The sequence below is a fragment of the Panulirus ornatus genome, chromosome 58 (genome assembly GCF_036320965.1).
Source record: "Panulirus ornatus isolate Po-2019 chromosome 58, ASM3632096v1, whole genome shotgun sequence".
Taxonomy (NCBI): domain Eukaryota; kingdom Metazoa; phylum Arthropoda; class Malacostraca; order Decapoda; family Palinuridae; genus Panulirus; species Panulirus ornatus.
The window spans coordinates 16,922,778-16,944,585 of NC_092281.1; the positions used below are offsets into that span (position 1 = coordinate 16,922,778).

General features: G+C 42.6%; 1 protein-coding gene, 1 non-coding gene and 1 pseudogene across 2 annotated transcripts; 2 read left to right on the top strand and 1 right to left on the bottom strand.

The window, feature by feature from the left end:
• The first annotated feature begins 2,485 nt into the window (after window positions 1–2,485).
• Window positions 2,486–2,557, top strand: TRNAA-UGC (transfer RNA alanine (anticodon UGC)). Its single transcript has one exon. It is a non-coding gene; the product is annotated as a tRNA-Ala (tRNA).
• A 2,434-nt stretch (window positions 2,558–4,991) lies between these two features.
• On the bottom strand, window positions 4,992–8,165 carry LOC139766781 (carbohydrate sulfotransferase 11-like; annotated as a pseudogene).
• Window positions 8,166–12,460: 4,295 nt separating this feature from the next.
• Window positions 12,461–21,377, top strand: LOC139766585 (carbohydrate sulfotransferase 10-like). The gene is made up of 4 exons (XM_071695434.1): window positions 12,461–12,923; window positions 13,577–13,687; window positions 14,869–15,137; window positions 17,068–21,377. Exons 2-4 carry the CDS (start codon window positions 13,592–13,594, stop codon window positions 18,134–18,136), a joined length of 1,434 nt encoding a protein of 477 aa, XP_071551535.1. The 5' UTR covers window positions 12,461–12,923; window positions 13,577–13,591; the 3' UTR covers window positions 18,137–21,377.
• Window positions 21,378–21,808: the final 431 nt, after the last annotated feature.

The window sequence follows — 21,808 nt, forward strand, 5'->3', positions numbered from 1 at the left end:
TGCGAAATGAACAAGATGATGAAAAGGTCGGATTGAATTACTAGTTCCTTTGCTTCTCTCCAATGGAGACAGACCAATCACGCCTTCGCATGCACCTGGACACGTATACGTGCGGGAACAATGCGGCGAAACGCACATGTGTAAAGTCTATGATACAGACTTAACAATGTTGTTCTCTGGTCTTCCAGTCTACGTAGAGTTGTTCTGGACCATGTCTTGCGTCACGCCAGACGCTGGGTCGCTCCATCTGTCCACCAACTTCCCTCAAAACGAAGAAAGAGATGATGTTACCCATTGAATAAGGAAGTTTAGTAACCTGACGTCCAACAGACATCCAATGCCATCATGTGGGGGAGTGGAAGGGATTCTGTCAAGCATGACGCAACACATCTATCGATGACAGTGGAATAAAATCTACACCTCTCACACACACACACACACACACACACACACACACACACACACACCAGGTGCTCCCCCACGCTCATCACGACCCTATGTATTCATTCAACCTCAAAAACCTGCGTGACTTATCCATTTTCACTTTTCAACTAAAATCATTCGCGAACATTTACGGTTAAACATGATAAACACACAGCCAACAGCGCGCCTCACCAGCAGATCGACGCTGGAGTCAGATTTTCTCAGCAGAAAATACCGTAATGACACAATGACAGGAAAATGTGCGAGTCATTTTGCCTTTGTGAACCAGTCAAGTTGAGCTGAGCGACTCGGAAGTGGAAAGTTGTCCAGCGACGTACATGAAATACATGTGTGTGTGTGTGTGTGTGTGTGTGTGTGTGTGTGTGTGTGTATGTGTGCGTGTGTGTGTGTGTATGTACATCTGTCTGTAATACTCACGCGTATACGTGTGCGTGTATTTGCCCTAGTTTGTATGCAATGACCTATGTATAATGTACGAGGAGGGGGAGTTTTACACATTCGTGAGGCCTGATCTCTTGAACCATCTCTGGATGGTTCAAGTTTGTTCAACTCAACCTCTAGTACCATGTTTGTTGACTTCCTCTGGACCTTCTCTACCAGTTCTTTTTCAAATGATTCTTTAGATGAGGTGACCAAAAACCTGAGGAGCATATTCTAGTCCTCTCCTAATGTAGGATAGTTAACAACGTGCTGACTATTTTCTCATTCATATACCTTAATGTTATTTTGATATATAAGAACAGACAGGTCTTATCCATATAGTGACGAACGGGTGAAAAGTTCCAATGAAAACTGGCAGCTAGAACCAAGGGAGTTTCAATCTTATTTACTCACTTCGTCGACGTCTACTTCGGAGGAATAGAATCACTTAGCAGGTGCTGTTTGCGCTCCCGTAGAGGAATCCCGGCAAATTCACCAAGCCAGGGCGTTTCCCCCTCGACATCCACATTGCCTTGCAAATAGGCAGCTGGAGCTCGCCAGGATCTACCCTGTCCATTTTCCTGGTTATTTTCCCGGCATCTCACAGGTCTTGCTCGTTTACTGAGGGTCTTCTGTCGTTCGTGGCCACTTGTGGGCCACTTCTATTTTCGTGCTGGGTTGGCTCCCTCTCATTCAGCTGGGACGTTTCTCTTGACGAAGGCGATCTATAACAGCATCACCACTTGTTCCTGAGAGCTCTTTATGGGTCAAGCTCCACCTTGAGCCTGTCCTCTGTCACTGGGTTTATTTCAGTGTTTTCTAAGGTATCTATCATCTCCCTGGCTGATAGTAGTGGTGCTTAGGGGGGGTCTTCGAGTGTAGATAAACTCTAAAAATTTCGTAGTCAAGTCCCCATCTTATGTGCTCCCCATCCATTACAATCATTTTTCTTTATGAGCTCCTGAAACTAATCGTATGATCTCTTCCTGTAAATTTAGCAACCAGCGTAAGTAAATACAGGGTGACTAAAGTTATACTGAGTCACTGCTTAAATTCTCATTTTCTTTGGAATCATTTCTGTACAAAGAGAATAGTGATATGTTAAACTAAACTAAACCAATCATCAGGATGGGAAAAAACTTTTCTTTAATTGCAAATTAACATTACCTTTAAAGGAATTACCATCAGATTATATATTTTATCATGAAATATATATATATATATATATATATATATATATATATATATATATATATATATATATATATATATATATATATATATATATATATGGATTCTACCCTGACAACTATGTAGAAATCTAGTTTTCAAACATACAATGGAACCGCACCTGTCTAGCAAAAGACAAAGACTATATAGAGAGGCCTCTCTTAGCCCCACGTTAGCACTCCCCTTCACCTCCCTCCGCCCCTACACTTTCGTCTCGGCCCATGGGCAAAGCTTTTACACGTTCGACTCCTTTACTCTATCCACAGCACAACTGCTGAGTAAATACTGTGATAAAGAGAAACTGATTACACTTGACAAAATGTGATCAGTATATATGGGAAAAAAAGAGAACAGAAATTCCTGGGCTGACGTATTGACGTCTTTAACATCAGGGGGTGTAGCTCAGTGGTAGAGCGTTCGCTTTGCATGTGAAAGGCCCCGGGTTCGATCCCCGGCACCTCCAATCCAGTGGAGATAGACCACTCGCTTACCATGCGAGAGGTGCAGGGACCAATGCCCCGCGTCTCCATTATGTTCAAGAAATGGGACTCCACTGATATCAGTTTTCCTCCCGCAATGAAAATTATTTCCCTGAACGCCTATATATATATATATATATATATATATATATATATATATATATATATGTATGACGTACTGCTACGACAATAGGACAAGAAACAGACATGGGTCGACCACATTAATCGTGGAGCAGATGAAAGATAAACACTACAGCATCAGATTAGCAGTCTACTTGCTCTCTCGTAAAATCAAATCGATTGAATTATCTGCAGAAGGTATTAGAGGATTTACATAACATTAATGGTAAGAGAGAGAGAGAGAGAGAGAGAGAGAGAGAGAGAGAGAGAGAGAGGTCTTCATCCTAAAATAGATTACATTGAGAGAACGCTGAATGGATAAGGTAAGTAAGGAGGTGAACGGAAAATTTTTTTTAGTGCATGGAACGTAAGATGTGGGTACGAAGAGTGGGTTAGCGGGTCGACAGAGCGAGCACGGCAGAGGACGAGGAAGGTGGGCGGGCGGGCGTGCTGGCAGCCTGCACGACACTGATGGCACTTGGAGGAAGCAGGTGGAAGAGGGCGTTGGTGTTGTCATATACGACACCCGGGTCTTAGATAGTTAAATGGACCACAGCAGCGGATGGTCGACTGCTGCTTTTAACCACCGTAGTAGTTAGAAGCAAGGAGGGAGGAGGCGGTACTGGGAGGAGGAGAATGGGTTAGAGATAAGTGATTATAGGTTGGGAAGGGGAGAGGTGTGTGGTGGGGGTGATGTGGGGTAGAGAGGGGTGATGTGTGGGAGGGGAAAATGTAGGTGGCTGGGTGAAGGTGGTGGTGGTATGAGGCAGGTGGCAAATGGATGAGGAATAGGACAAGGTAGATCAGAACCTGTTGTTCATGGCAACAAAAATGATCTTACCTCCACATGTAGTATTCGAAGAGCCAAGGCACGAGCCGAGGGAACCATCAACTCCTCCAGCACATCCATATACTTCTCAGCGTTGAGTCATCCTCACTAACGACCACTTCTCCTAAAACGTACCCTAACTCCTCACGCTGCAAGGGACGAGAGTATCTTGGTCGCCAGTAGTGTAGTTGGCCGTTTGTGGCGAAGGAGGATTTGTCATCTGAGACAATACTACCTCAGCGTTCACGTAGCGCTGTGCGAACCTGGCCCCGTTCACACGGCGTCTCTCACCCAGGCGTTCTTGTATGGCGGGTGGAGCCTTGTATGATGCCCGCCAGCTTTATGAAGATTGTTTCGAACTGCAGAACTAGACACACTGGGAGTTGCTGGTTATCCTGGACAGCTATAGCATGAGAGGAAGGATCCACTGCCAACCCCGCAAGGATTTGTTGATCCTCTACTGCAGAACTAGACACACTGGGAGTTGCTGGTTATCCTGGACAGCTACAGCATGAGAGGAAGGATCCACTGCCAACCCCGCAAGGATTTGTTGATCCTCTACAAGTGTGGTTCTCCTGGTTGCACCTGACCTCAGACGATCGCTTAGATTCCGCTTCTCGCCCAACCTTCTACACCAACTGTAAACTGCAGCCTGTGACACACCAAGTTCCCTCGCTATGGCAACAACAGAGAGCCCGCCCTGCCTCGTTCCAATGAGGGTTAATTTTGCGTGAGGTTAATCCATTCGGGGGTGTTGGTCTGTACTTGATGCTACTCCCTTATACTCTGGTATAAGAGCGTGGCACTAGCAGTCGCCGACAATACCTCGGTGTGGGTTATCACAACGATGATTGAAACAACACTGTTTCGAGGATTGTTTCGAACGACAGGTTAAGACGATCAAGGAAGGTGAGGTTGGAAGGAAGGAGGTTATGCATATGACAATAGCAGTGGTGGATGAATGTGGTGATTATTACGTATCATTGTTGCTATATATCTAATTCTTTTGAAGCAGCAACATTGGCGTTAAAAAGGACGCCAGTAATGACTAAAGCGTAAACACACCTCTCGGCAGCCACCGTACGACAACTGCAGTGAAGCACATGTGTTCAGATTCTCGAGTCTTTTCACATAACAGAAGCAAGTTTTCCCAACGTTTTATTCTTACGTCTGGTACTGATGGATGAGTCATGTGATGTCAAACGTTAAGTGTGTGAGATGAAGAGATTGTGTGTTTGTGTGGAATTGAATGACTGCAATCCACGGTTGGTTAAAGCAGAATGAAAAGACATCAACTTGGACCGAGGAGAACTTGATAGCTACTAAAGTGTTGGCTTATCGAACTGAAACTGTTCAAAACAAATTTGATTCCATAATCTGAATTTCTTGTTGTCTACAAACACAACGTACCCGCGTTCTCTCTCATGGTCACTACAAAATGACATTTGTGGTTTCAAAAACGAGTGTCGAATATTTCATATACTTTATTAACGTTAATCACATAATCGGCATTTTTGAATTAACACAAATTCACATTTGTGTATGTAAATGGAATCGAATTATTGCTCAATATAGCCATCCGTAGTGTAGCCAAAATATAGGAAGTCGTGACGATATTTCTCGTACAGAAGCCACAGTTTGTCTCTGCTCACGAGATTGAGATACTTGGCCGCAGCTTCTCTGTCTGTCCCTCCTCGATTTTCCCACTTGAGGTGGAACCGCAGAGGCAGCCGGCCGCTCTCCTGCAGCATCTCCACGAAGACGTCAATCTCCTCCTTGAAATTCTCGTATTGGATGATATAGTCGAAGTCGAACTCGCACATGTTGCACTGGAGCGAGATGGGTTTCCAGTGCTCGTCGTATTTCTCGATGTCGGTGTTGAGGAGGTAGTCAACGAACTCCGAGAAAGTCGGCTCCCTCCTGATCTCCTCCGTCTCTCTGTCCTCCATGTTGATGATTGACTTCTCCACTCCTCCTCCTCCTCCTCGTCTTTCCTCTTCCTCTCCCTTCTGCCCTCTGCTCTCAGATAATCTCTTTTCTTCAGATCTCTTCTCTCCATCCTTATCTGCAGTTCTTGTAGCGGTCTCCTTCTTGTCTATAAGATTATTCGCTGCATCTCCTCCGTTCTCCACTGTATTTCCTACAGCCTTCCTTCTGTTGCTCCTGAACCTCTCCACGATATTCCTGCCGTAGTTTTTGTAGAAGTAAGCGCCGTCTTCGAGCGTGAACGAGTCCTCCAGTTTGTTCCTGTAGGCGGAGACGAGGCGCTGGAACGGGTGCCTCACGAAGAGGAACCTGAGGGAAGTGTTGATGGTCTGGTTCACCCGGCTGGGATCAACCATCCTGGAATGACGAGAGGGAACGACTCAAACACGCGAAAGTCAAACACATAACGAAACTTTCTATGTACTTAACGTGCTGGAAACCTGTGTCGTTTACATGAGAGATGAACGAAAGAAAACGTTTTAGAATTAAAGAGAAATGTGCCGCTCTCCTTCAAGAGCATCATTACGGTGCAAGAACGTTTGGATTCCCTTAAAGTTCAATTTTAAGAAAAGGCTTCAACCATATGAACAGAATGTAGGCATCAATCCCTTATCTGGAAAGAATTATGAGATAGATTACTCTTCAAGGCTTTTATACAACTGGTCTATGACAGTATATCCTGAGATGTCCCTTACTCTAATCATACATTAACATTAGTCCATAACTTGAGGAGCGAATCCTTGAGGAGCCATCCTTACCGAAAGGCTTGTCTAACGATGACCTGGAGCGGAGGGTCATTGAAGTCATCAAGGGTCAAGCCCTGAAGTCCAGCAGCGCTCGGGACCACGACGTTGAAGCTACCTGCAAGGAACAGATGATGAGCTGAGGATCTGTCTAGTGGGCCCCACGACACGTTACCTGTCACAGCCCTGTGTGTGTGTGTGTGTGTGTGTGTGTGTGTGTGAAGAGTTTCATACACATTAAGATAACGATAGTTACCCCCAGGATCATAATGACTTTCCCTAACCTCTTGGATAACACTGACATACATATACTATCTCTATTATATCCTGTAGTCAACAGGACTACCATGACCTATATTGACCATCACACCAACGCTGTACTTTACGCCAAATTTCACCTGTAGTGACCTTAAGAACAACACATACCTGTACTGACGATCATCAAAACAGTGACCTCTACTGACCTTAGGCACGAGGCACCAGGATAGGTTATACTGGGGTAGGTATAACACGTTCTTGAGGGCGGCCTTCAGGTGAAGACCGTGGTAGTAGGCGGCCAAATTCTTGCTCACGTTGGCGGCGTCTCGAGCCGCTATTTGAAGCTTGGTCTTGGAAAGAGGGTGGGAAGCGCACCCAGCCTTGACCTGGGCAGCGCGGGCGTGAAGGTTATGTCGGAGGACTTCCTTCTTGTGTGAATCCTGAAGGTGCAGGAGCGGGAACTTTTACAATGAGGTCTTCCAGGTGTTTGATCAATAATAAAGTGAGTTCAATACACAGCAGGATGCTCCCTCTGTGACGTGAATTGAATACATATAAGAATAACGGCAGAACCTTTCGTTAAGAAGCAGGAGACACGTGTACCCAACACACACACACACACACACACACACACACACACACACACACACACACACACAGTGCTGTCGATCACTGAACTACTTACACATGTGCTAAACCGAATAACATTATTTTTGCGTCTGTTGTCGAGACGAGAGAAGCATTATATTCTACTGTGTCGTAAGCCGATACTAACCATGGTTTGCATGTACACTTGTAGTAGCCGGGTATGATAGAGCAACGAGCTGTCATTAGTGGTGTCTTATTCTGAGGTTAGAGCAGATTCACGTGTTTCACAACTAGGTTTCTGTTATTCATTAAGCTATACACAATATATGCAGTATAATACAGTCGGCGAGTCACAGAGAACACCAGGTCATGTATATAACGTAACAGAAACAAGTCAATCAGACGATAATGTGGTGTTTACATATGTAGTTAAGGTAGTTTGATTTAACTGAAGGCCTTTGGTTACCATGTCTACCAGATGTGCAGTAGCTGCAATGAATGAGTATACTCCCATCTATCCACTAACGCACAATGAAAAAAAAATATATGTGGTCTAAGAGTTTACAACTCTTACCCCCATAACGTAGAAAATGTAAATTCACACCCACACAAGAAACAGGACCCATAGAATTGTAGAACTCTCTCTCTCCTCATAGGCCAATAGTTAACAAATGTGGGTAGTAGTACTCGAAGTTGAGTTTCGAAGGATTGATATCATTAAGTGAGGATAGTAGAAGATGAAGACAGCATTTGGTGTGGACACTCAACAGCGAAGATGACATTCAATGAAATCCCTAACAAGTTGAAACAACATCAAGTGAGGACAGTAGGGAGTCACCTGATGAGAGTCTTGAAGGCGGTGCACCAGCAGGAGGCAGTACATGTACACGACGGTCAGTATCAGCCGTCGGGGGAACTTCGCAAGTCGAGGGAACATCTCGCTGGAGAGTCCGTCTCCCTCCACACACTCACACGCACGCGCGCAGGCGGCCGTCGAATGCACCAGGAGATGTAGGGGTTGGGTGGTCCTGTGGTCCCTCTCCGACGACAACACCACCCTGGTAGATCGAGGGCCTGTTGGAAGAGAGGGCGTCAGTCGTGGTACTTGGAGGAAAGGGATGCTAGTGGTGAAGCTGCCCTCTTGACGGAACTATGCCATCAACATGCGACCGTTGGTTCTATCAGTACTTAGGTCTAAGTCTACCACGATATAGTCTCTATACAATACACAGTGAGGATCAAGAGTGTTAATCATACTCGTCCTGGAAATAGAGGAAAGAAATAACCACTGAAATTTTAAGCATCATAACAAACAGTGACAAGAGGCTGGTGAAGGGATGGTGGAGGGAGAGATGTGGGAGTGTTGGGGTGAGATTGAGGTTGGTAGTGATGGTATGTTAGAGAGATTGGTGAAGAAATATCCGGGGGGGGGGAATGAGGAGGATATGTTGGAGAGACTGGTTGGAAGGTGTTGGAGGAAACGAAAAGGATGTGAAGGTAGGATGAATGAGGAGGGTGTGATGATGGAACTGGTTAGAATATGCTGGAGAGAATGAGAATGTTGAGAAGGGGGAGCGGTGAGGATGTGTGATGGTGATGGGGAAGATATGTTCGTAAGAGGTGGGCAACAGGACTGCATATGTGATGTGATTGTATAGATGCATAAATGGTTGTGACAAACACGAGTGTGGGACTCTCTCCCTCTCCGTACTGTACTGGACAAACAGGTAATTACACACACAAATGGAGCAAGGATCAGACCTTAGGCTAAGTTGTATACCAGGGACAGAACCAAAGCTACAACCTAATATTCGTAAACTGAGAGAAATCAAAAGACTCCTGTGCAAAGCGAGACACACACCGTTCTTAAACCAGTGTGTGAAGCTGGTTCATCCAGGAGGAGTAGTTCTAGTGGGGCAAGTTAGTAATCTCCAAGTGTCGGCACGTGCAGACTCTCTCTCTCTCTCTCTCTCTCTCTCTCTCGAAAAGCAGTTCCTGGTCACTACCTCGATGACGTCACCGACTCCCAACCGGTCAGACGACTACACAGTTATTTCACACGACCTGGCCACATGCATCCCTCCTCCTCCTCCTCCTCCTGGTCTGTGTGAGGTAACATAAAGCTATTTAAGTCCGGCCGGAGTGATGGTTCTGAACACATGACTCTCACGCTTGGCCAGATGTAATACCATCATCAAGGAGGACTTTGCTGAATATGTAGCTTAATGGTTTAGACCGATATTCTTCAAAAACATTCTACCTCGAAGATCTGTCCAGTTTAAACACTGTTAAAGTTGAGTAGGCTACCTATGACCCAGTAGTCCCAGGTGAATTCGGTGGTACACACAAACATGGTCTTTGTGTACACAGTATACGTGTACACACACAAAAGCGTAGCCCCCTACATACCGCCTATACATGGGTGAGACATGCGTACACAAAAGAGGCGTAGGTAGCTGACACCAGTATATGTATATTGCATACATTATGACAGTACGCCAATGGATACATGTGATACATACTGGCGAGCAAATACTAAGGACATATACATATATTCATACTATGTATACATACACAGTGCTTTCACCAACTGATCTAACAGCGGCACATACACAGTAAAGCTGTACGTTAAAAGGACATAAGCTACACGCACTTACACGACGTGTACATATATCAAAACGTATGCGATGCGCACATTCATGACCTGTACCCACTGCTGAGCAAAGCCAGTACGCACACACACATATAACCTGTCCACATCTATATAGAGGCGTCACACACATACATGAAGCACAGACACAGAAGCTGCATCAGCATCCATGATATACAACGATAAGCGACACTTGGTACACGAAGGTACCGCGGATAACACATTCAGATAATTCCACCCTCAAGATGATGTACAGTACACACACAAACGACAAGTGTCCTCTCACATGTACGGAAACCACTCGTCAAACAATACCCTCCTCTCCCTCTGCTGAACACTGACTTAATCCTCCATAGTCTCCAATCCTCCGCCTCAGAATGCGGACGATAAACACTGCACCGTTGAACAGCTAAGACGCCACTGACCGGCTGGGAACTCAGGTACACCTGGGGGGCTCTCTCTCTCTCTCTCTCTCTCTCTCTCTCTCTCTCTCTCTCTCTCTCTCTCTCTCTCCTGACAACGGTGGGTGAGGTTTCCTGGCCTCAACCCTCCACACGGGCAAGAAGGTCATCCAAGGGTTATGGTCGGGCTGGTGTCCAAAAAGCTGCGCGGACTAGCGGGTGTGGTGGTGGTGGTGGTGGTAGTTTGTCGGAAGGAATGTGGTGGACTGACGGTGGTTTCGCCGTTCCTAGTCTGAACGAACGGACGGACGAACGGACGGTCCTGTCGCTCTTCAGGGTGTTTTGGTCTGTAGCCGTAAGGGCGCTGGTCGGAAGATATAGATCCAACGGTAATGGTCTTGTGCCATCCTTGTACTTGCGCCCATGAGAGAAAAAAAAGAAAATATTCGAAAGCGTTGGAGTCTTGGAGCGCGAGGTGTACCTTGCCCTTCCGGTGGCTCATGAAGCGAGCGTGAGTGTGGCCTTCCTTGTACTCAACCCTGGTATGTTTCTGCCGTACTTTACAACCTGGATGTTGTTATGACGAACGAATCCTCTGATTGTAGATAATGCAGTCTATTATTATTATTATTTTTATTAATTGTTATTGATATTATTATTATTATCATTATTATTATTATTATTATTATTATTAATATTATTATCATTATTATTATCCTTATTATTATCATTATTACTATTATTGTTATTATTATCATTATCATTATCATATTATCATTATCATTATTGTAATTATTATCATCATTATTGTTATTATTATTATTATCATTATTATTATTATTATCATTATTATGTAGCCCCTGGCCCGTTTCATGAGGTTCTTGCAATCACGAGACTATATTGAATCGGAAGCAAGTACATGATGGAATCCTTAGAACGAGAAGTTCCTGGAAGAGACTAAAATACACGACCTCGCTAAAAGTGTCTTTTGACCCGTGATTAAACCAACGCCTAGGGGGGTATCCGGTAGCATCACTCGAATTAATATACGTGTGTGTGTGTGTGTGTGTGTGTGTGTTGAAACAGAAGACAGTGACACAGACGTTGAAATGAATAACAAACTGACATAGATTTTCAATTTCAAGAACCAGTCACAAAATATTGTTTAGCATATTGTCACTATGACTGTGAGTTGCAAGACATCCAACACTCATAAAAGAAAGATCCGTTTCCGCCATCAGCGTGAGTCAGGAGTGAACGTCTTGTTCTCCCTCACCTCCGTTACAGACTAACGGGTTCTCGTCCTCATTTCTGCAGGCCCACCCTCCCTCCCCAGCTGTAGTAGCACATCGTGATACTATACGCGTATCATATCCTGTGTAAATGGGTGCACGTATGTGTGTGTGTGTGTGTGTGTTTATTTAATTGCCTCCGCTCGGGAGAGATGGGCTCCATCCCTTGAAATTTATCTATTATCTGTAAACATTTTTAAACATCTGAAAGTTGTCATCATTAACAATTTCATCGCTTAGCTTATTCTATTCATCCATTACGATGGAAGTATGATAGTATTTCTTTATACATCTTTTCCATATTGTTTGTTTGCTGACTCATGTTATGGCATATGGTTGTTCTATTTTTGCATCATTTGAATATATGTTTGAATATGTGTGTGTGTGTGTGGAACAGAGTTCGTATTTTGCAACCTGGTTTGACGTCCATATCATGGACATATTTCTGAACAAAAATGTCCCCCTTTCGACTTCTAAATGTGAGCAGAATAAATCTCATGGATTCTCTCATTAGTTGAACGATACAAAACTGACGAAAGAAAAATCACGTCTCAGCATGGAAAAGCCTTGTCTAAGAGGAACCTAGCGAGGGTCGAATACTCCCCCACCGTCTATTGTGCACATGATCTTGGCCTCCAAGGGTTCAACGCCCTACTTCGCCGTAGCCCGGAGCTTCTAACACTACACAAGCTCACTCTATATTGTATGAATTGTGGAAAAAGAACCATCGTCTTATCCGTATAGTTGTTTATATTGTCTTGTCATAAATCTACGACTACCTATGAGAATTTAACGAAACATTAACCAGAGTTGCCACTTTATGCTGGATATGATCAAACTCTTTTGACCCTGGTAATATGATTGGTATATATATATATATATATATATATATATATATATATCGCAAGACACAACGGCATGATACCAACGCCAAGCAAGCAATGACAAGGATTTAAAGGAGAAGAATGCATAAACAGGAAGCTACGCTGACGTATTGCATAGGCGACCGAACTGGATCCACCACAACCGTTAGTTAGGGGTCAACTTGAAGATGTGTGCGTGTGTTTGTGTGTCGGACAGCGGCGTCCGTCTGTTGCCAGCGTCCCGTCAGTCGACCTGGGACCTCCACTCGTAAGCGAGTCATCTCTTGAGCGCCTTGAAGAGTTTACTAGAAGAGAAAAAAAAAAAAAATGTGCGTCTTAAAGGGTGTAGTGCAGGAGACGAATTATCATGATGATATCCGTCAATGACTGTATTGTGTGATATTCTAAGGCGTTTTTGATGACTGAGAAATGTTTTGCAGTTATTATATCCTCTGTTTTGTGATATAGACATACCCCTACGTAGAAAAAAACAGTGAAAGTGAATTCTGAATCGTGAGGATGGTTTAAACGGAGCTGTGATAATATCCGACAACTATTGTTGTCGTGTGGAGTACTTTAGGGGGCGTTACAGCATCTCAATTTACCATTCAGGCACAAAGGTAAGATCCATTAATCGTTTAAGGCCTATAACACTAGCCGTCAAAGACGAGCCTATTTATTTTTTTCAAAAGTTTGTGATCATCATTACCTTTACATTACCAATATCTATGAATAGAGTATTATTATGAATTTTTGGTTTGTTATAGAAAACTTAGGTAGAAGTTGATTAAAGACTAATTACTATAACCCTTGTGGATGTCCATGCTCTAAGCCAGGGGCTACTGTTGCTGACTATCACGCATTCACATGCCGAATAGAGCCCGCAAAGGTTCGAATTCTGGTCGCGGCAGCCAGTCCACAGTTAAACCAGCGGTTCATCTTCCTCTAAGGGTTACTCAATTAAAAGGGTGCCTTACTTATCCTAGGATATATATATATATATATATATATATATATATATATATATATATATATATATATATATATATATATATATATATATATTCAACTACTGCATCTATATGATGGTTCTTGGAAGAGAATCGCACCAGTACCTTTGGCATATTGATTTTCCTTTTTTTTTTTTTTCATTTTTATTCAACACGCCTCTCTTACCCATCTTCCTTCCTCCGTCATCGCTAACCTCCACGTCTTTCCCGGAAGACATTCACCTTACACAACCGACCTCCTGAGTAACTCTGTCCCCCGGCAGGACTAGCTCGCCAAGATGGTCTTCCCTGGAATCATTCGGAAGTTGAACAAGAACCTACCTGCGCTCCTCCAGACCATCATCTTCATCTGCCTTATACACTACGTGGCCCAGGTAAGTCAGCCGTCGGGGTTGGAGTGTGGCGAGCAGAGGGAGGTAGGTGGGGTGAGGCCCAGGGGAGTTGAACAGTGGGAGGAAGGAGAGGAGGCGGAAGTAGGTGGGTGTCTAGGAAACAGATGGGTCGTCCATGGAGAGGGAGTATGTGTATGATCCAAAGGGGTGAACAAGGGACGCAGAGGAAAGAATGGGACGGGGATAAAGACCTGGGTCATAAGGAGAAATGAGGCACACAATGAGAAGTCACAAGGAGAGGAAGATGGTCAGGTTAAGGGGTCAGATGAAGAGGATGGGTTAGGAAGGGAGAAGAAAGGAGGCCTATGTCACTAGACAAGTCGAGAAGCAGCAAGTCGGTGACGAAGGAAAGGTGGAACCGAGGGAATCAAGAGAAGATTAGGAATTGAGGTGAGACGAAGGGAAGAATGTGATGGTTTTAAGTGGGGATACTTCAAACTCTTTAAAGTCCCTTTGAAAAGAAGAGGTTATGGTACAAACGAAGAGACAGTAGCTGGAGAAGGACAATACTCACAGTAGAGTAAACTGTAGGGGATCTTGTTTTCTCTCTCCGTGTGTTGTGTGACCTTGTTCTTTCTCCATGTGTTGTGATTTGTTCTCTCTCTCCGTGTGTTCCTCCTCATGGATGTAGTGTCTCGAGTCCCACGACTCTCGACATGTTTATCAGTTGTGCGAAGGAAGGGTCATATAAGATGCCGTCCACACAGTTCACAGTTTGCGCACTTCAAACTCTTTTTCGGTGTCCTTTGAGAGGAGTGACATATTTTACTAAGTAATGTTGATATCTTTTGCAAGCCAATAGATATTATCCAAGGTTATTCATTATCATTGTTCATAGCTATCGATTATCGCCATGACTAAACCCTACAAGAAAGAATGACTATTTTTCTTACACTACGAAATAAAGTCCAGTAACTTACCATTTTCACGATAGAATCAAATTCAGTCCACTAACCTGATAAGCAAGTGGCATACATGTACAGTACTTCTCTTTTTAACAATACAGAATTTCATTTTTGTCTATATTAATAATAATAATAATGATAATAATAATAACAATAATAATGATAATAATAATGATAATAATAATAATAATAATAATAATAATAATAATAATAATGATAACAATAATAATAATGATACATTACCTCGGTGGTCGACAGAGCCTCCTGTCGAAGGTGAATCTGAAGATGCACTCGACCCACGTCCGCCAGAAAGCTTCACCGACCCAGCGGCCTGCCCCGCGAATGGTGGGCAGACCATCAACACGCGGGGCCGGTGTGTCCTTCAGCCGTGTCCCTCCTCGTCCCTCGAGGAGCACGAGTACCACTACCACCACCTCCACCACTACCCCATTGCCTCCTGTCTCCGACGACCTCATGGAAAAGGAGCAACGAAGGCGTCTGGAAACGCTTCATAAGGCTTGTTCAAGGTGATGCCTCTCTCTCTCTCTCTCTCTCTCTCTCACTCTCTCTCTCTCTCTCTCTCTCTCTCTCTCTCTCTCTCTCTCTCTCTCTCTCTCTCTCTATATATATATATATATATATATATATATATATATATATATATATATATATATATATATATATATATATTGACCAAACATGATGTTGTTATACATTAACATGGAAATTACAAGCTTTCGACTGTATATCAAGCTGTTGTCCTTGAAAATTTCTTGAAATACAGGTGCGTGTGTGTGTGTGTAAAGATTTGCTGAAGTAGGGTTGAACGACTATCAGACGACTTCTGGGAAAATATACTGAATAGAGATTAATAATGGTTAAAAAAAATGGAAGTATTGGTAAAGAAGGGAATTAGAAAAGCAGTAACACGCAGAGATGGAGTGAGTAATTTGAAGGATTGTTGAATGTATTCGATGATATGGTGGCAAGATAAACATAATGGACTAAAGGATAATAATATATATAGATAAATGGAACACAACCAACAAACTGGCCATTATTCCTGACGGTGGTGTTTCGAAAATAAATGGAAGCAGGAACATCTGGTGGTTAGGGTGAGAAACGAAAACTTAAGGAAGCATTGGTGTGGTTAATTAATATTAATAGAGAACAGATGATCCTTTGGCTTCTCCCTCGACATCCACAAACTCTCAAGTAGACAAGTCATATCCATCTTCAAAACTTGCTTTACTAACAGTGACGTCTCCCTCCACACAAACCCTTAATGTGCTCAAGACATTTCTCCTCAGCTCCCACACAGTTCCATCCGCTGCCAAGTTCACTCCCAAGTATCTAAAACACTTTACCTCCAACAGGATGACCTCAGCTCCCACACAGTTCCATCCGCTGCCAAGTTCACTCCCAAGTATCTAAAACACTTTACCTCCAACAGGTTCTCACTCACACTCAAACCAACCAGTCACCCTCCAACTAAACTTGATAACCTAACTTTTTTATTAACATCAAATCTAAACTCCCTCCTTGTCACATGCTGTCCCAAAATCAAACCCCAGTTTCTGCGGTTCCTTATTCTAGTCTGCCACCGAAACCACGTCATCTACAAACAGCAACTGACACGTCCCAAGCCCTCCCCGCCACCCAAAAAAAAAAAAAAAAATCTTGTACATCCATCCATCTCTCTAATACCTTTCTGCTTTCCTCCTTTTATGTAATATTTGCTGGTACATATAACCGTCTCTCTTTCATATATATCAGTACAAATGAGTGGCACTGTTTGATCTTTGTAATAACCAAACCAATGTGTTGTTGTTCTGCAAGCGTTACGAGTGTTTGTACCGGATCCTCGGCACCAGGTTTAAAGACGCCCAGTGAACGCAATTCTTGGGGAGAAAATGGGAAAACGGCTGGGGCGAGACAATGATTTAAAGAGAGTGAGCATTTCTGTACCTGTGACTAGGAATGTGTTAATATATTTCAAAACCAAATATGTTATTAAAATTGATCAGAAAAGTAATGCTGTGACAAGCTTAGAATTTTCAGTGTGTGTATTAAAGTATGATTATTGACTACATCATCATTAGATATATGTCTGTGTGATCAAAATAGAACTGAAATGTCTCGAGGATCCTGCAAGTCATTACACACTGTTATTTAGATGTCATGATGAACTCATTTAAAGTTCATTCAGATTCATTTTTCATCTATTCATATTTCCCCCATTTTCATTTATTTACTTATATCTTTAATGTTTCAAGATGTTATGTAAGTGTCTTCCTGGAAGGAAACATTTGCAAGAGAGCATCATTTTCTATGTCCTACACTTGCAATTACCTATGAAAGGCCAGTTTAACTTTCTTATTTGTTAGCTGAAAGAAATGTATGAAGAAAAATTTTTGACGATTGTCAATTTAAATGTTCTGATTATTCTCTGTACAGGTGGCATTTTGGTCTGTGGTCGAATGGGACCAGCAGCAATGTAACTGAAGAAGAGAAGGCTGCCCTGGCTTCTCTACCTAAGTCTCCATTGTACCAAGCACTGCTAGTGTCAGAGAAACATCACCTAGCTGTGTGCCCGGTAGCACGCAATGGGATACAATGGCTGGCTCGTCGTCTCCTCAAACTGACAGGCAAGTTCGAGGAGTATCAGTTATATCGACTACAAGAACCACCTTCTGCTATTGCTCGGCACCACTTCTCATACTTAAGCTCGTGGGAAAAGTACCCGATTGTCCTGTCAAAGTCTGTGACCATGCTGATGGCTCGTCATCCCTTCGATCGCCTTCTTGCATCCTACCGCCACATACTGGAGGACCCCGAGAAGAATCCTCATGGTTACCTTCACTATGGCCGTCGTATTGTTCGGACCTACCGCCAGGCTCCACATCCCAGCAAGGCACCAACCTTTGAGGAGTTTGTAAGGTTCTTGTTGGCCCATGACTCCCATCATTTGGAGGAGGCATGGCAGTCTACACTTCGCCGCTGCACGCCCTGCCACATAAAGTACAACATGGTGATACACTATGAGACCCTTTGGCACGATGTACAGTGGGTGTGGAAGCAGGCTGGCTTGGGATCACTGAACACAACTGACTATGTTGTCTACCATCTGACACCTGAAGTCCGCAGACAGTACTTCTCAGAACTGACTGTGGCACAGATTTTGGAGTTGTACAAGAAATACAAATTGGATTTTCAGCTCTATGGCTACACTTTGGAGGAACACATGGCTTATGCAAATCCTGGGGAGGAGGTATTGGACCCGGTCCTCATGGCTGACCTTCCCCGAGCAAACCCTGACCACCTGCAAAACATATTGAAGGAGGCTGAAGATGAAGCTCGTCTTAAGAAAGACCAGGAGAATTTAGAGAAGAAACAGATCCTGAACCCAGAGTCAGCTATCTCTAGCATGGATCTGGTTCTCACAGGAGACAGAGGCTCACCTGGTGAGGTTAGTAATGATGTAGAAGCTGCTGGGGATTATGAACAACTGTCCCCAAAAGATTAGGCGCCAAGTGAAAATAAACGCATATTGTGGTGACCAGCAGATACTTTCAAGTGGAACTTAGCTTGAGCTAAGCAAAGAGAATATAAATGTTATAGCAGGTCTAAATATTTTGATACCTCCAAGCGAATGCAAAAGTCTACAGTGAAGTGATAGTGTTCAATCTCATGCAACATTACCACAGTCATTATAACTAATGACCATAAGCCAATCAAGATTTTATGATTATATGAACTGATAAAAAGAAAAATGGTGTCTGCATGCACTGAGAGAAGGTATGTGAAACATTTCAGGTGGTTTTACCCAGGAGAAAAGGAATAGGGCATATTTGACTGTTGAAAAGGAAAACTAAGACAAAATAAAGATAAAACATTCCATCTTCATTCTTTCTCCACAGGACAATATCACTTTTGGAGAAGGCTAAAGAGGTCCTCTGACCACCAATGGAAACATGGGCCATATGTGTAATGAGTGACTTGAGTTGCCGATAGCCACATAATAATCATGAGACCCAGCAGCTTGCTGAGTATTGCATGGTCTAGCCAGTGGTGGGGGTGTACAAGCAGCCAGCACTTGGGAGCAAAAATCAAAGTAATACCTACAGAAGAGAGAAAATGAACCAATATTGCAGCGTAGGGCAAGGGGGTCGAGTTTGGATGTTATCCTGTGACAGTTTTTAACTCGGATCGCTTTCGACTCAACTCTGTTAAGTAAGCATACAGAGATAGAACTGCCCTAAATGTGAGAGCAGTACTCCATACAAGGATGAATCAATCCCTTGTTCAAAAGAAAAGTTTTGACATCTAAACAGGACACCCAATTTCTTAGAGGCAGACTTAGCTATTGTTTTAATGTGGAGTTTCCAAGAGAAATTGGGTGTAACAGTAATACCAATTAAGTTTATTGGGTCAAGAGGTGGAATTGCAGAACTGTCAAAGGAGAAATGAGAGTTGCAAAGAGTTTTCAAAAGAGAGATAGGTAGAAATTGGGTCTTGGAGGCATTAAACTTAACAAGATTGTGTGTACCCCACTGAGATATCATGTCCAAGTCTGAGTTTATTGTGGAAGGTGTGTCAAGATGAGATGCGGATTAAGTGATAGAAGGAGCATAACTGAAAGATGTGGATGAATGCAGTGTTGAGCTGTCCACATATGAGAGCATTGGATTAACTTGTGGAGGAAAGGAAACTGTTGAAAAAAGGAGAAAAAGTGTAGGGAACAGGCCAGAACCTTGAGAGGCTGATCCATCAACAACTACAGACATAGATTGGCTAGAGAGGAAGTTAGATATGGACAAGCAAAGCGATAGAGGGAAGCTAAAAGAAGGGAGCTTAGAGATGAGACCGTGATGCCACACCCTGTCAAAAGCCTTAGATATGTCAAGGGCAACTACACATGACTCCTCAAAATCTTTCAGGGGTGATGATCAGATAGAAAAAAATATCACCAGTGGATCTCACCTTACCGTGATCAGAAAGAAGACTGATTCTCGAGGTGTTTAAGGCCATGGGAGTTGAGGAGGGAGCCACTTTAGAAATGGTGTATGTCAAAGCAATAGGACAATAGTTAGAGGGGTCAGAATGGTCACCCTTCTTAGGGATGGGATGTATCGATGCATGTTTCCAAGGAGAAGGAAACAGGTGCAAGTTCAGAGGCACACTTTCAGTACATGGGGATGGATGCCATCCAGACCTTAAGCCTTCCCTGTTTCCAATTAAACCACTCAACATTAATGATGATGCATATATCATTATGAATGCAAAGGTAACTGTTGACCACCTGGGCAGCCATCTTGGATATTTTTTCAAATTCCTCACAGGGGAAAGAACTGCATCGGCTGGATGATCAGCCTAGACAAATGAGAGACTCAAATGCTGCTAACAACATATTATGCTTCACAAAATTTCAGGTTTCACTAACAAAATAAAGTGGGCTTAGCAGCCTTCATAATATTTTGATTACACACACACACACATATATATATGTGTGGTGCAGTGGCAACAGAAGTGGATGAAGGCAGAAAGTATGGATATGTACATGTGTATATATGTATATGTCTGTGTATGTATATGTTTGTATACATTGAAATGTATAGATATGTATATGTGCATGTGTGGACATGTATGTATATACATGTGTGTGTGGGTGGGTTAGGCCATTCTTTCGTCTGTTTCCTTGCGCTACCTCGCTAACGCAGGAGACAGTGACTAAGTATAATAAAACAAAACAAAAAATAATATATATATGTATTTATACAGATAAAACAAGAAATGGAAAATACGATATCAAGCCCTTTCACATAATTAAATTACATTGTAAGGACCTAGTAGAGATAGAGAAAAGCAGAATATGAACATACCAGCCATCAAGTGGCAGGGCTGGTAAATAAGGTTAGAAAATGGTGAAGGGATTAGGGCACAGATCACCCTCGATGACCTAACCTCACAAACTCATGTTAACCTGTGTTCCGGGAAAACACAATCAAAAAAATTTCACTTATAAAGCTATCTAATCTATATAAACCAACATATTGACTCCTATTGATATTTTCATTATCTCTATGTTTGATAAGGTGCATCCATGATCAAGCAGTGACGATTAAGATAACGATGGTAGTTGTGCTGAAGATAAAGTTTTAATAAAGATTAAGATAAAGATTGTTGTGCTGAAGATAAAGTTTTAATGAAGATTAAGGTTTAGTGAAGATTTTTTTTAAATCAAAAAATACCCAAACCCTTAAAAAGTCCATTTATTGGCTAGCCAAAAAATCTGACAAAACTAATATTAACTAATGTAGTACCACTAATAATAATAGTTAATAATAATATATGATATCACCACCCCTGGGACCTGGTTCAAGTTCAGAACTGCCTGTTAAGGTAAGAGGGGCAGAGGGAGCTCGTGAATTCAACCAGGTTTTCCATCCTGTTGTGGGGTGATGCCAATATACACTTCAGCTGCAAACAGAGGCAAAACCAGTGAGGATAATGTTGTAGTGAAGATGACCTTTTTGACCACTCAGGCAGAAGATAAACGAAGGTGAACAACTGCACAAAGACATGTAGTGTCATGGGAAGAGATGTGTAGTTCAAAGGGATGTGAAAAACGAGAATGTAATGAGGTTGTTAGTGAATACGATGGTGTAGTGAAGATGTAGTTGTGTGATGATGAGCTTGTAATGAAGATAACCTTTTTTGATCTCATCTCACTTGACAAAATATACAGTAAAGATCAGATTGCAGAGAAGATAACCTTTTTTAATCTCTTATCCCTCTTAGGCAAAAAATATAGTAAAGTTCATATTGAAGTTAACCTTTTTGATCTCTTATCCCACTTATATTTAAAAATACAGTAAAGATCAGATTGCAGTGAAGATAACCTTTTTTGATCTCATCCCACTTCAGCAAAAGATACAATAAAGATCAGAGTGTAGGAGATAACCTTTTTTTTTATCTCTTATAACCTTTTTTTTTTTATCTCATCCCACTTAGGCACAAAAATACAGTAATGATCAGATTGTAGTGAAGATAACCTTTTTGATCTCTTATCCCACTTATGCAAAAAATAGAGTAAAGATCAGATTGTAATGAAGATAACCATTTTGATCTCTTATCCCACTTAAGCAAAAAATACAGTAAAGTTCACACTGTAATGAAGATAACTTTCTTGATCTCT

Bases quoted from the DNA above. Each gene is read 5' to 3' on its own strand.
- LOC139766585 (XM_071695434.1), top strand. From the start codon at position 13,592: ATGGTCTTCCCTGGAATCATTCGGAAGTTGAACAAGAACCTACCTGCG. The intron at 13,688-14,868 runs GTAAGTCAGCCG...GGTGGTCGACAG, and splicing joins TTATACACTACGTGGCCCAG to AGCCTCCTGTCGAAGGTGAA. The intron at 15,138-17,067 runs GTGATGCCTCTC...TTCTCTGTACAG, and splicing joins CTTCATAAGGCTTGTTCAAG to GTGGCATTTTGGTCTGTGGT.